At 36.0% G+C, this 14,266-nt stretch overlaps 1 protein-coding gene across 9 annotated transcripts in view; it reads left to right on the forward strand.

Moving 5' to 3' along the window:
• Positions 1–13,687, forward strand: part of Pkib (cAMP-dependent protein kinase inhibitor beta) — a 106,309-nt gene extending 92,622 nt beyond the window's left edge. For 8 of the 9 annotated variants that reach the window (XM_048796950.1, XM_048796744.1, XM_048796790.1 and 5 more), the window contains 2 exons: positions 4,934–5,110; positions 12,495–13,687. In XM_048796950.1, the coding sequence (XP_048652907.1) occupies positions 4,942–5,110; positions 12,495–12,562 (237 nt within the window). In that variant the 5' untranslated portion in view covers positions 4,934–4,941 and the 3' untranslated portion in view covers positions 12,563–13,687. Of the gene's footprint in view, positions 1–4,651; positions 4,809–4,933; positions 5,111–12,494 lie in introns of those variants that run through there. The other variant, XM_015498536.2, reaches the window with a different exon arrangement.
• The last annotated feature ends 579 nt before the right edge of the window (positions 13,688–14,266 follow it).

The raw sequence follows: 14,266 nt of genomic DNA on the forward strand, positions 1-14,266 counted from the left end.
CCTCCCTCCTTTCTCCCCCCCTCCCTTTTTTTGACCCTGTGGATTGAATGGATTGAACGCAGAGCCTTGCACATGCTAAGCCTGGGTTTTACCACTAAGCTATACCATCAGTCCTCTAGTTATCATCTGAGACCACTGTCTGCCTATCTTTCTCTGTCTTTGACCAAGAAAAGCACTGACTTTCCACAAATACATGTTTCTTCTTTTTTTTTTCTTTTTGTTATTCTAAGTTTTTTTCCTTTTTTCAAATAGCCTGCTAGAGACAAATTTAGTAGGTAAGAAGTTTATTTGAAGTCTTACTACAGTTAGTGATTTCACTGTGGGAGATGAGATGAGAAATGAAGGTAGTCATGTCCTTGCAGGCTTGCCTCTTTGCAGTCTTGGCTTCAAGTAAGGACATTAGAGGAAAGCATGTATATGAGCTATGGAAATGGGTTGCCTCAATTGGGAGACTGCAAAAACTTCCCTTTGTTATAGCTATGCTTGCAACATACTGACACACTCTTTTCTTGAGCCCACTGGGAGCTGACTAGTGATCTGATATCCTTATCCATATCCGCCTACATGGATATGTGTATCTCCAGTACTTTGTTGAGCTTGAACATTCTTGTCCTCTTCACCTGTGCAGGTGCTGCATTTAACATGTTTCAGGGACTGCAAAGAGGTTGGCATATGCGTAGTAATGGCTATGTAATGGTCTTTTGTTAAGGCATCCTGAAACCTGTGTTTTTAATGCAGATGGAGTGTGTCCTAGGCAATGTAGATTACATTACCTTGCTGTGGGAATGACAGGACTTCTGTGAAATCCCCAAGTGTCCAATTGTTCCAGCTCCCATGAGCAGCCACCCTTGACAAAACAGAATTCATCCAGATTCCTCTGCTAATCTTGTGAAAGAAAAGAGGAAGTGTTGCTAGTGAGTCAGCTGCCTTCATTAGCAAGCATATACATGATTACCTTTTTCAGCCCAGAAAATTAAAAGAGCCTGGAAATTACTCTCTCTTCAATTTTCTTAATAGTGTTCCCTTGTACTTCTATGGGTTATAGGTTTCAAATGTCACAAAACATTGGAAAAAAAAATAGTCTCTATATTTGCATCACCTTTATAAAACTGAAAGCATTCACAACAAGTTTTGTATAGGAAAATAACAGCACACAAGTAAGATGGCTATTGAAGGGAGGGAGAGACTTTCACCTATAGAAGTGCTGTTGTTGGCTTAAACTGTCAAAATATTTTGTTAGAGCCTTACTGTACTAGATTTTCTGTTTACTCACAATTTTTACCAGTGAATATCTTAAATATTTTTATATTACAAAAGATGTGTTCATGATTATAAGTCAAAATGCATAAAAGGTACAAGAAATTCATTCATATTCTCCTTGTTTTATTTATCATTCACAAATAGGACTTTTATTCTTTAAACAAAATTGAGATCACATTACATTAATTTCTTTTCTCATTTTTTCCTTGCACTATAAACATTTCTTTATAAATTTGTTTTATTTCACAGTGTGTCATGGACAAAACTCCATAGGTAGATCTAACACATTTTTTTTTAACTTGGCTGTATAAAATTCTATAGCACAGTATATGTAGTTCATTCACATTCTTTTCCTATTGAACTTTCACATTATTTTCAATGCTTTAATAAACCTTCTTATCAAGAAATTTAAATATCGCAGTTAAGAATTACACTATACAAATTGAAATTTGTATATCCAATGTACAAAATACAAAGAGAATTAGAAGCTCTTTTTCAATATAAGATTATATTCCTTTAACTTGCATCTTGCTCAAGGAATTGACTTTTTTATTTCATATATACAGCATTTAAATATTTAAAATAGTACATCTTAATTTTTTTTATATCTGTTGCTATTGGTAAAGCTCTATCCTTGTCCCTGGTACCAATCGAATACCAAAAACACAGTTTTGAGAAAAAAGTAAAAAGAAGGTTTATTGCTTTGCTAGCAAAGGAGAAACATAGGGGACTTCAGTCCCAGGGGTTGTGATTGTGTCCATCAGCAGGAACAGGGGGCTTTTAAAGAGGTGACTCAAAGGCAACAGTCCATGTGTTCTCTGTTGGAGTTGTATTCACTTGCTCATTTGGGAGATAGTCAATTCTGAGATCTTCTGGTGCCATCCCCAAAGTCTGGATTACTTCAGATTACTATGGTGGGTGTGTACTCAGGGACAGATACCTCTGCCTAGGATGAAGAAGAAAGGTAAAAATAAATTGCAGTGGCAGAGCAGCAACGGTTATATTCAAAGCATAAAGTGGACCACTGTTACATTGCTGTCTTCAGTTTTAAGATTTTGGACTTTGAGTTATCACACTGCTTTTCCAGGCTTATCATGGTTAACTTGTTTGGAGTTACACAGGGAGATTCTTCACATATATAAACACTTGCTCAAGGCTATAATGTACCATGTGGTGTTAACTGAGGACAGAGTGGAGCCTAAATATGGAGTCTGCTTCCAAACCACTGTCAGTCATTTGTCGGAAGCCATAGAGAAGAAATCTTAATTAAAATTCAAGTATCATGGCTACAGGGGCTCACAAGTTAATAAGATAGAGAAGAACATGTGAAATGGTAGTAATTTAGAAACTTATCTCTCTTTCTCTCCATATCCCCCGTAATTAAACACACACACACACACACACAAAAAAAAAAACAAACAACAACAACAACAACAACAACAACAACAACTTTTTCCTATAAAAGTCAATGAAAAGCACAATACTAAAGGAGCTGTACATATGACTAGTTGCATATATCACAGGGATTTGGAAGATCATTTCTTGATAATCCATGTTATTTTTCTTTCAGAGTGAATTGAAACTGGATTTGTAGCCATTAATGCCAGATAAGCAGCTATGCAACTTTAAGTGAACCATTTAACCTCTCTGAGCCCTAGTTTTTACAGCTACAAAGTGAGGGTCATATTTTATACTTCATAGAATTATTGGGAGGTTTAAATCAGATAATAGATAATATAAGTGTTCATGCAGTATTGAAAAAATGCTGGTTTCCCTCTTAAAATAACTCAAGGTCTCTAGTAGGAAGATTCTTATTGTTAAGATTAAATAGCATCCATAAAAGGATTGCACAATACACCTGTAATCCTAGCAGCTCAGGAGGCTCAGGCAGGATAATTGTGAGTTCAAAGCCCACCTCAGCAAAATTGAAGTGCTAAGCAAATCAGTGAGACCCTGTCTCTAAATAAAATACAAAATAGGGCTGGAGATGTGACTTGGTGGTCAAGTGGTTCCCCTGAGTTCAATCCTTGGTACTCCCCAAAAAAGAAGGGTTACAGAATAAAAAGAATGTAGTAAAATGTAAATAATCATGTCAAAAATCAAACACATTAAACATTTTTATAGTTACAAAGAGTTCATATTATCTTATCTCATCTGTTTTTTAGCAGAATCCTAAGAGCCATAAAGGCTAATTGTTATGCCTAATATATATAGGGGAAAAAAAGTGTGACTTGTATAAATTAAATGGCCTGACCACTGTTACCTTACAAGTGTATAATGGAGTGAATTCTTTTTGACTAACCGCCCAGTGCTCTTTACATTACTCCAATCTATTTGTTCATGCTGGACAGTTGGCAAGTATCAAACAATTCAAAATCTAATGGATTCTGAGATTGTGTCTGAATGATACTTGGAAAAAGAAGACAACATCTAGAGTAGTAATGGACTGCCTCTTTTCTTGGTCATTTTCAGGATACTCCTGGCTTCTTGAGGACGATGCTAAGCTCAGTATACATTTTTTTAGGTGCTTTGGATCAAATGCATCATGTTTTTATCACTACATCACTTTGTTTCTAGCATTTTCTGAAGGTAGCTATTTGGAAAGGACTCCCTTCCAACTACTGTGAAAAGATTGGTTTCCTTTGTGTAGGCTAGGAATCACATATTCCTAAGTTCCACAAATGCTGAACTCCATCCTTTCTTGATCCTTAGGCCGTTTTGTGAACAGATGTAACCTTTCCTCCCACACATGCCTTCTTTTTCCCCTTTAAGAGTGCAAATGAACCTAGAGATGGATAGTATATCATACCTCTGTGCTCTCAGTGCCTGGCTAAAAATATAACATATGATAATTTCTTTAAAAATGCTTTTGCTTTTGAAATACTATTCCAAGTTAACTTTTTAGGAAAACTTTTTTTGAGGAAAAACATGTGAAAGAGGATCAGTTTTGAATGTGCCATAACACCTCCCTCCCTCCTTGTACTCATGTTGATCTCTTGAGAATTCTTTCTTGGGGACAATTCCCAGGAAAATAATGGATGTTGAGAAAAGTACTAGCAATTACCATGTCCACTTGAGGGCAAGACAGAGTAAAAGAGGTCCTAACTCTCTCTAACATAAACATGAATCTATTGAAAACTGGCTTCAAGGCCAGAACAGATGGAAGTACACAGCTCTCTGTGAGAAAGAGCCTTTTGAGAGAAAGTAGAATTTCTTATTTTCAAAGAGTAAGAAAAGAGCCTGTTTTGTTTACTCCCACAATTATAGTGATTTGGTTTCAGCCTAAACAAGCACCACAAGTAAATACTGGCAGGCAGAGTCTCTCTGAGAGCAGCCAAACAAATCAGTTTCATTTCCTTCCAAGCCCTGGTTTGGCTGATCCATCCATAGAAAAGCAGAACAAAAGGCAGGGCCTACTGCACCCTAATGTTCCAAGTGGCTCATTCAGCTCAGGAGTTATTTATAGTAATCTGGCTCCTGCAGAGGACTTCCTGCTCTATTCAGCAAATGGAAGCTCCAGGACCAAAGTGGTAGCCGTAGCTGAGGGTGTAAGTGGTTCTTAGATCTGCTGGCTCATTTTGTTTTTGATCTAGCCATGCCTTTGGACCACTGTGGTGAACATTGCTCTCTGAACAGGCTCATCTTCTTCTTGTTGTGTTTATTCTATTTGTAGATGTTGCTATGAGGACAGATTCATCAAAAATGACTGATGTGGAGTCTGTGGTCACCAATTTTGCATCTTCAGCGAGGACAGGCCGCCGCAATGCCTTACCAGACATCCAGAGTTCAGCTGCCACTGGCGGAACCTCTGATTTGCCCCTCAAACTGGAGGCCCTCTCCATGAAAGAAGGTAGTGCTCGTAATCCTTGCAAAATCAGCAGTACTCCTGGCTTTTGTTTTGTTTTGTTTTTTGTTTGTTTGTTTTTGTTTTCTAAAACCTCTCAGGTCTTGTTTAAAGCTAAGTAGATTTTTCTGGCTTTCTGAAAGAAGACAAAAATTTCATCTTTTCATTTAATAGTATATATGGGAAAATAATATTCTATTTCTTTATTGAATGTATGTGATCATACACAGATCTAATAGAAATAGAGTTGAACAAAAATGATATTCCCTTTAAGGAACATACAAAATTGATTGAGAAGCACTCAGAAATGAAATAATTTTCTTTCTCCCATTCCTTAGCCAATCATTCTGGAAGCTTCTGCTTCATTGTAATATTCTACAGTCCTTCCACTCCTTCTACTGAAGAAGTTTATTATTAATTCCAGATGAAATTTTTAAGGCGAATCTTTGGATAAAAAGTGATCATTTTTCAACTAGTAGAACAAGTTAAGAAAACAGTGAGCTGTCAAAGCAAAGAAGGAAAATCTGGGATCTTTTTCCTTATTATTTGCATACAGTTCCTATTGCTTCCTGAGTTTAGGCTTTTGAAAATAAAAATAAGGATATTGTTTTAGTCAGCTTTTTCATTGCTATGACCAAAAGACCCGACAAAAGCAATTTTAAGGAAGAAAAGTTTATTTAGGGGCTCACAGTTTCAGAGGTCTTAGTCCATAGAAAGGGGGCTTGAGATGAGGCAGAACATCATGGCAGAAGAGTGTAGTAGAGGAAAGCATCTGGGGACATGACACCAGGAAGGAGAGAGTGAGAGCACACCTCCCTTCATGGACAAAGTATAAACCCCAATACAACTCCATCCACACATCTCCTCCATTCATACCCTACCTGCCCATAGTTACCACTCAGTTAATCCCTGCCAGGGAATTAATTGACTGTTGGGGTTCAGGCTCTCAGAACCCAATCATTTCACCTCTAAACCTTCTTGTATTTTCTCACAAATGAGCTTTTGGGGGATACCTAATATCTAAACTATAACATGTATTTTCAATAAAAGTATTAGAAGAAGCCCTTCACTTAAATGTGTGGATAAAGAGTAGAACTGGGGATGAACTTAATGCTAGAGCACTTGCTTGGCATGCATGAGGCCCTGGGTTCCTCATTATCTATAGTAATCTACCTCTTACAACTTGGTAAACCTCACAGGAGGACAATGATGCCTTATAACAAATCAGCACGAAGTGACAGAGGGTGGCATCCCAGAAAACTAGAAAGTCTCAAAATGCCTTTTCTTACCTCCACTCTTACTATTTATTTGATCCATCATTCATCTTAGTACCTACTACATGCTAGACATTCTAAGAACTGGAGATATAGAAGTGAGTAAGGCAGTCATAAACTCCTGCTGTCTTACATCTTATATTGCAACAGGAGACTTAGATTATGAATAAAGAAATATATAAATTAAGAGTCAAAGAACTAAATTAGGATGGTGTGGTACAGTTACTGGGTGACTGTTTTAGATTGAGAAATTAGGGAAACCCTCTCTAAAGTCTGAAGAACAACTCTATATTTTGAATAACTGAATAATCCTGCCACCAGAAGACAGGAGGTAAGAGGTACACTCTGCAGAAGGAGCAGCTGGTAAAATGCTCATAGGGTGGAACCAAATGAATGTTGTCAAAAAATAAGAACTGGTCAACCATGGCTTGAGGGAAGCACATGATGGGAAAGGTTCTACAGGATGACTTTGGAGAGATTAGCCAGGGGTAGATCTTGTGGGATTTTAGAAATTTGGGTAAAGAAATAAACTTTCATTTTTGAGTGGGAGGATTTCAAATGGGGGAGTGAAATCTCATTTGGTGTTTTAAAATATTTACTCTGTTATGTGGAAAATGGATTGTAGGGAAGCAATAATTGAAATAGTGGGATCAGTGAAGCAATCCTCATTAGGAAATCTTTTCAGGCTAAATTAAACATTTAGACTTGCAAGAACACATTGGCACCATTCTACTCAGAGGTGTCCCGGTAAAGAAGCTTCAGCAGGCAAGCAGGGAAGTATCATGTAATCTTCTAATTCGGAAGCCCTTATAGGAATTCATATGGCAGACCTGGGAATTCATCTCTTGTGTCTCCTCCTCATGAAGTGAAAACTCAGCTGCAAAGAGACATGGTCAATAGGAGCAATGGGCTAGAAGCTGAGTCTCCCATGAGCTAATACTCCAACAAGTCCTTGAACACTGCTCTCTACTTCCCAGCTAAAGACATGCTCATTTATGAGAGTCACTGTCCACAGGGAAACCCAGTGCTATGGTTTCCTATGAGGCACCTAGAGTTCATATCTAGATTTTCTTAATACAGATGTATTTTACCATTTGAGTCATATTTATCATAAGTTTAGAACCAGGCTGACATTGTACCTTAGTATGGTTTCCTGGGTAACAGAGCTAGAAAATTAATCCCGAGTCAAGTTTGTCCTTAGAGTAGGAGAAAGCATTTTTGCTAATCTTTACTCAAGGAGATATTGTTGTATAGTCCAATTAGAGATGATGGCTCAAAATAGATAGTAATGATGGAGAGAGGTGGGTGGGTTAGGAATAGGTTTTATAGGCAGACTTGCTAATGAATTGGATGTGGTGGAGATGCCTATGACAATTCTAAATGGCCATATTGAGTAAGCAATTGGATATGAAGTCCAGAGAAAACCATTTAAGATATGTATATTTTTGAGTACTTGACCATGTAATTGTCAAAATATATTTTATACAATAGAGGAGAGTGTACAAATGAAATTACCCAAAGGAATAGATTATCTTTCATGGGAGTACATTATCTTTCAATACATATGGAAAAATAAAGTAAAAAGGAGAAGGAAACTTAGAAAGTCCTCCCTTTTATGCTTTTATTAGTGCATTATAATTATACATATTCATATTTGCTCCAATTAATTCCCCAGTAATTTCCTTTGCTTCCTCTCCTCCATCCCCTTCCTCCTGTTCCCCTTTCTATATTCTTCTTTCCATATATCCATATATATAATATATTACACATTTATATATATATATAAAATATATTACACATTATGTATAATATATATTATATCATATATTTATATATAATATATTACACATATATATAATTATATATATATAATTGGTGAATTGCAATTACACATAAAAGTGGAGTTCATTGTGACATATTCATACATGCATATAGCACAATTTGGTCAATTTTATTCCTGTTCTTTCCCTTTTCCTCTCTTCCTCCCTTCACCTTGATTGCTACCTCAACTCTACTGGCCTCCCTTGTGTTTTTATGAGATCTTCTCTGCCCCTTTTTAAATTCTGTTTTTCTCTATAGTTTCTAGAGATGAGAGAAAACACTCAACCCTGGATTTCCTGAGTCTGTCTTATTTTACTCAGCATGATGCTTGTTTTCCATTTGCATCCATTTACCAGCAAATGATATGATTTCATTCTTCTTTGTGACTGAGTAGAACTCCATTGTGTATATACACCACATTTTATTTATCCATTTCTCTATTGATTAACCCTTCAAGCAAGTTCAGTGGCTTGCCCAAACTCACAATTAGGTGATGGTAGAAACTCTGTTTCTAAGGCCATCGCCTTTCCTATTGTATCAACTTTTCTCATGGAAATTCTCTTGGATGTTAATATATCACATACAAAAATTATGCTGTGGTCAAATAAATTTGGAATTGCTGGCTTAGCCATGATTGGTGTTTTACCCTTCTCAGAATAAATAAAAACAAGGATTTTTATGAGTTTTCACTGCAGAGATTTTAACATGCACTTGTGCCTATAACACAGTAAGGATGGGACAAGCAGCCTCTTTGCCTCATTTCCTTGACCATCTTTGAAGAAGCATCTTACAGAATTATTGTTCTGTGAGGTACTCTGAAAGCATTGCACTACAGGTCATGATCTAACAAGGGGTGGTAAAAGCAATTGACACAAAGAAGAGTAAAAAACAGGGATAAAAATAGAAAAAAAGTGGATAATTCTGATTTATCTTAACCTATTTTATTAAAAGCATAACTCAGTAAATAGTTCAAGTACCTAAAAGATACATCATTGGATTCAGCAAATAATTTTTATATAAAATTATACAGGTTACCACTTACATAAATATAATTTTTTTTGTTTGTTTTCAGAGCTAGGATTCTGGAGAATAGAATCAACCCAGATAATTTAGGAGGCAAGATTTTCTTACTTTTCCCAAAGTTATTATTCATTAGGAGCATGAGAATGAGAAACAAGTGTTCAATAAGTTTATTCACATTTGAAATGAGTGGAACAAGTTTAAATGGAGAGTTTGATGTTTAAGACTTAGAGAAATTATGTTGAAGAAATATGTTAAAAGCATTTCACGACTACAGAACAATAACAGTAACTATCCTTGGAAGTGCATAATATTATATGCAAAACAACTATTTTGTTTGACTACTCTTTTTCTTTCATTAACATCAAATACACAGTTAAGAACAATTATAGCCTCTTTGAGTAGTTTGGTATTTTGTTTTATCTCCAGTCATCTTTGAATATACTTCTAAGCATGTGCTTTCATAATTCAATGCAAAAAGTGAGACTGGTAAAGAAGGAATTTGGAACCATGTTTCGTATTTTTAGCTGACAACCTGAACAAGATACTAGATTGTCAACTATCCTGCTAGTCCACATCTAACCAGTATCATGAGTTTCTAGTTCATTTCACAGAAGGAGAACTTCTTCAGGGGCCTTCATATCACTATCACTCAAATTAGATAAAAATAATATTCTTTATGAACAAGAGTATAATTTACTTATTTGACTTAGAGAATAGTCAGTATTCTCTGGAACAAGAATATTAACAGAACTGACATTTCTTCTTAGAAAGTCATAATGCTTTCTAAGTAGTTTGCTCAGAACCAGAGATAGCAAATGTTGCTTAAATCATTCTAGGAATAATCTGACAATTTATATTTCATATGGGCCTAGAGTACCATTTCCTGTCAAGTCTGTTTTCCTGAGGGAGTTCTTTCAATGAACACTTATTAAGCACCAGCCATTTTTTTTTTCAAAAGGCAAGTGAGTGTGACAGCTAAGACTCGGACTCTCTCTTGATCCTGATTCTTTTTGCAACTGTTATCCCATTTCTGGTTTTGTTTATAGTAAAATTCTTTGAAAGGCTGTCTGCTTTTGTGCCTCCCGATGTTCTTCGCCCAATTCTTTCTCTAAGCCTAATACAATTAGGCTTAATTGTATTAACCACCCAACTGCTATTTCAAGCTCATAAACGACATTGTCTCTGCTAAAATCAGTGGTCCACTCTTCCTTTGCATCTTGCATATCTTTTAGCAGGTATATCATGATTATTGCTTCTTCCCTGAACCATTTTTCTTCCCTTAGCTTTCAGAACACTTTGCCCTCCTGGTTTTCTCTCTGTCTCACTGGCTGCCTCTCCTTGGCTTCTCCTTTCTCATCACCTCTGTCTCTTAATGGGTTGGAGGGTACCAGAACTCAGTCTTTGGACATCTTCTCTACCATTTCTCTAACACTTGTAATATCCAGTTTCTTGGGAATAATGGTCATCTTTCCAATAATTCAGATTTGTGCCTCTAGCCTGGAGCTCTCTTCAACTTCATGGTCTCATATAGCTGTCTAGTTGTCATCAGTGTTTACATATCTAATACAGACTCAAACTTAATGGGTATAAGAGCAAACTCCAGATATTCTTCCTAAAAGCTATTTTTCCTCCATCTTCCTCTTCTCAGTGAGTGGTAATTTTATAATTCCCGTTGATGAAATAAAAAATACTGGAATCATCCTTCTCTCCACTCTTTGTCTCACATTTTATATTTCATCCTTCAGCAAATACTATTGAAATTGGTCCATAAAGCTGCCTATAACATATAGCTTCCTGCTACCTCTTGGATTCCATCTTCTGATTTTTATTCTTCACAATGTCCCACTAGGCAGTTCCTTTCTACACATTGCTGCCTTGGGCATCACTATTGTCTTTGCTTGAAATGTTCTTCTTCCTGCTGTCATAACTTCTCAATTCTACTCAAATCTCCCTTCCCAGTGAAGCATTCCCAGCTAATCCTATGTAAAACTGCAACCTCCAGCTCCAACATTTCTTGAAAACTCCTATTTCCTACCTTTGCTTCAATATCCTTACTGCCATTTAATTTCTCACATAATATACATTTTACTGATTTTGCTTATTGTCCATATCATTCACCGGAAGTTCTCTGAGAGCAGAATTTATGCTTCACATACAGTATGTGCTTAATAAATATTTGATGCATGAAAGTTGAAGTTCTGAATAGAGTCCATCAACTTTATCTTCAAAGATGCCACCGATTGGCAGGAGCAATTTGCAGGGACTAATAAAGATTTAGTGTTATTTTCAAATGGAAGAACAAAAGAGTGTACATTTTGAAGGATGGCAGGGAACAAGGTATGTGCAATAATTGAAATTGAAAAGACGTCTTTGTTAGTTTGCGATGGCAGTGATTTGAAGAAATGAAGGAGCCAGAGAAGGGGAAAGACAGATGACATGTAGTGGTGCAGGGTTGAAAGGGTGGAAGCAGGGGATGATCACTAGTCCACTTCTAGATGAGGCAAAAGGGTTTGGGATCATGAAGTTATTAGGCCTGGGTAGGAGGAGCAGGAGCAGAGCCAGCTCCAAATGTGTGCAACAGGGCAGTTACACAGGGCACTGGGCTCCTGAGAGACCTGCACTACTCTTGCCATTGAAAGCTTTCAGAATTTATGAACAAGTTTGCTGCATTTTCACTTTTCACGGGGTGCTGGTAAAATACAAAACCAATGCTTAGAAGTACTTTCCCTGTAATAGGAGGAAGAACATGACGAGTAAGCACAGATTACAGAGGGTTTTAGAGATTTAATGGCAATAGAGCTCCTATCTGATGACTTTGGTTTAATTTTTCCTGTGAAGTAGAAAGTCGAGTCATCTAGGTCAGTTTCAGTGGTACACGCCTGTAATCCCAATAGCTAGGGAGGCTGAGGCAGGAGGATCATGAGTTCAAAGCCAGCCTTAGCAGCAGCAAGCTACTAAGTAATTCAGTGAAACCCTGTCTCTAAATAAAATACAAAATAGGGCTGAGGGTATGGCTCAGTGGTCAAGTGCCCCTGAGTATCAAAGAAGAAAGGAAGGAAGGAAGGGGAGAGAGAGAGAGAGAGAGAGAGAGAGAGAGAGAGAGAGAGAGAGAGAGAGAGAGAGAGAGAGAGAGAGAGAGAGAGAGAGAGAGAAGAGAGAGAGAGTAGAGNATATATATATATATATATATATATATACACATATATATATATTACCTTTTATATTATATATCATATTACATATATAAATATAAATTTATCTTTTTTTTCCAGATGAAAAAAAGAAAGATGAAGAAACAACCAAAGACCAATTGGAAAATCCCCCAAATGAAGAAAAATGAAGGCTGATAACTAAGAGTGCTGAATTTATGCACATTGAAAGACTTAGTGAATATGTTTTCCTGAGATGTTTGATCTGGTGGTAACTGTGGTGACATGTGTCATTAGATAATTTTGTTGTGGCGCTATTCATCTGGATTGCAACCATGATGTCCAATGTAGGTTATTAAATGGTAGGTTACTTACAAATTGCACCCAAGGGGAAAGTTAAGAAAGTATGAGCACTTAAATACATATCATTGTCTGTAAACCCAACAAAATTCACTGTCCTCTCACAGATTTATTTAGCCAGATATATATTAAATTCCATTTTTATGGGGATAGAGAAGAGGTTTATTGACAAGTACAAACCAAACACTATTATTTTAAAACTTTGTAGACTTTGTAGGAAATTATATTTTGGGGATAAGAAGGAATAATAGTAAAAAATCACATAGATGGAGTATGTTTATTTTTAATCAAAATTGTACCAGATTTTTCCCCACCTTAAAAAAATTTTTGAAAATATTGTAAAAGTTTAACAATATAAGCATTTATAGGATGTTTTTGTCTGATATTTTGCGTCTATTCTGTGCACACTGTGATTTTTCATGTGAATCCTTAGAATGTAACATTTGTGACAAATTGTTTATATGGAACATGCCTATTAAATGAATTTCACTCTCTTCTTTAACTATGATATATGTACATGTGTGTATATTTTATTTTAATGTGAATTATATTAAATCCTTTACTAGTCTCTTTACAATGTCTTTTATTATTCTTAGGGCTTTTGTGTATGTATTATATCTAAATTTCCTCAGGAATGCAGATCTTACTTTTGATATCTTTCCTAAAGTAGCTTAACAAAACAGTAAACACTTAAGTATTTGATCAATAATCTAAGTGGAGATAGCAAAACACATGCTTTTAACATGTATTTAAGCACATATTTTAAAAGGATCAAAAACAAACCAAAGCATTAGTAAGTTTTGATTTATTAAGTATTTTATGAAAATAATAGACTTCTGGTTTTTAAAAATGTTGATTTAAATTAATTTATTTTCATTTTCAGATACAAGGCATGCAATTATAATTTGTGGACTTAATCTGTATATGTTAAGAAAATAAACTCTTTCACTAAAGAACTTTGTTGCCAATATAAGTCTCCTTCATTTTGTGTTCTGAAGTATGCCACATGGGATATGGTGATGCATTCTGAAGGATTAAGTTAATAGTCTTTACAGCATAAATCACCTCCTGCTTATTATTTTATTGACAAATCCTACCCTTAAGTGTTATATTTTTCATAGGGATGTATTTCAAATAATTTTGATTGTTTTAAGTTCTCCAATATAAATTTTTTAAAAATAATATTTTAGGTGCAGTGCTAATTTAATATTCATTAAAATGTATTATAGCCTTAAAATTGTTTTTCTGAAGGTTGATGACATGAGATTGAGTTACAGTATGAAAAAAGATGAGAAAAGAAGGGTGGCTTTCAATGTGGGTAGGGAGCAGTATGTCCGCTCTAGGACATTTGGCAATGTCTGGAGACTTGGCAGGCCTGGGAGAGAGGGAGCTACTGGCACCTAGTGGGCAAAGGCCAGGTGTGCTGCCAAGCAGCAAAGCATACAATAACCCTATAGGACAGTCCCACAGCATAAAATTACCAGGGTGTTAATAGTGCTGAGGTTCAGAAACTCTAGAGTTAAACCTGAAGAACG

This window comes from Marmota marmota, unplaced genomic scaffold, assembly GCF_001458135.2.
Source record: "Marmota marmota marmota unplaced genomic scaffold, marMar, whole genome shotgun sequence".
NCBI classification, from domain to species: Eukaryota; Metazoa; Chordata; class Mammalia; order Rodentia; family Sciuridae; genus Marmota; species Marmota marmota.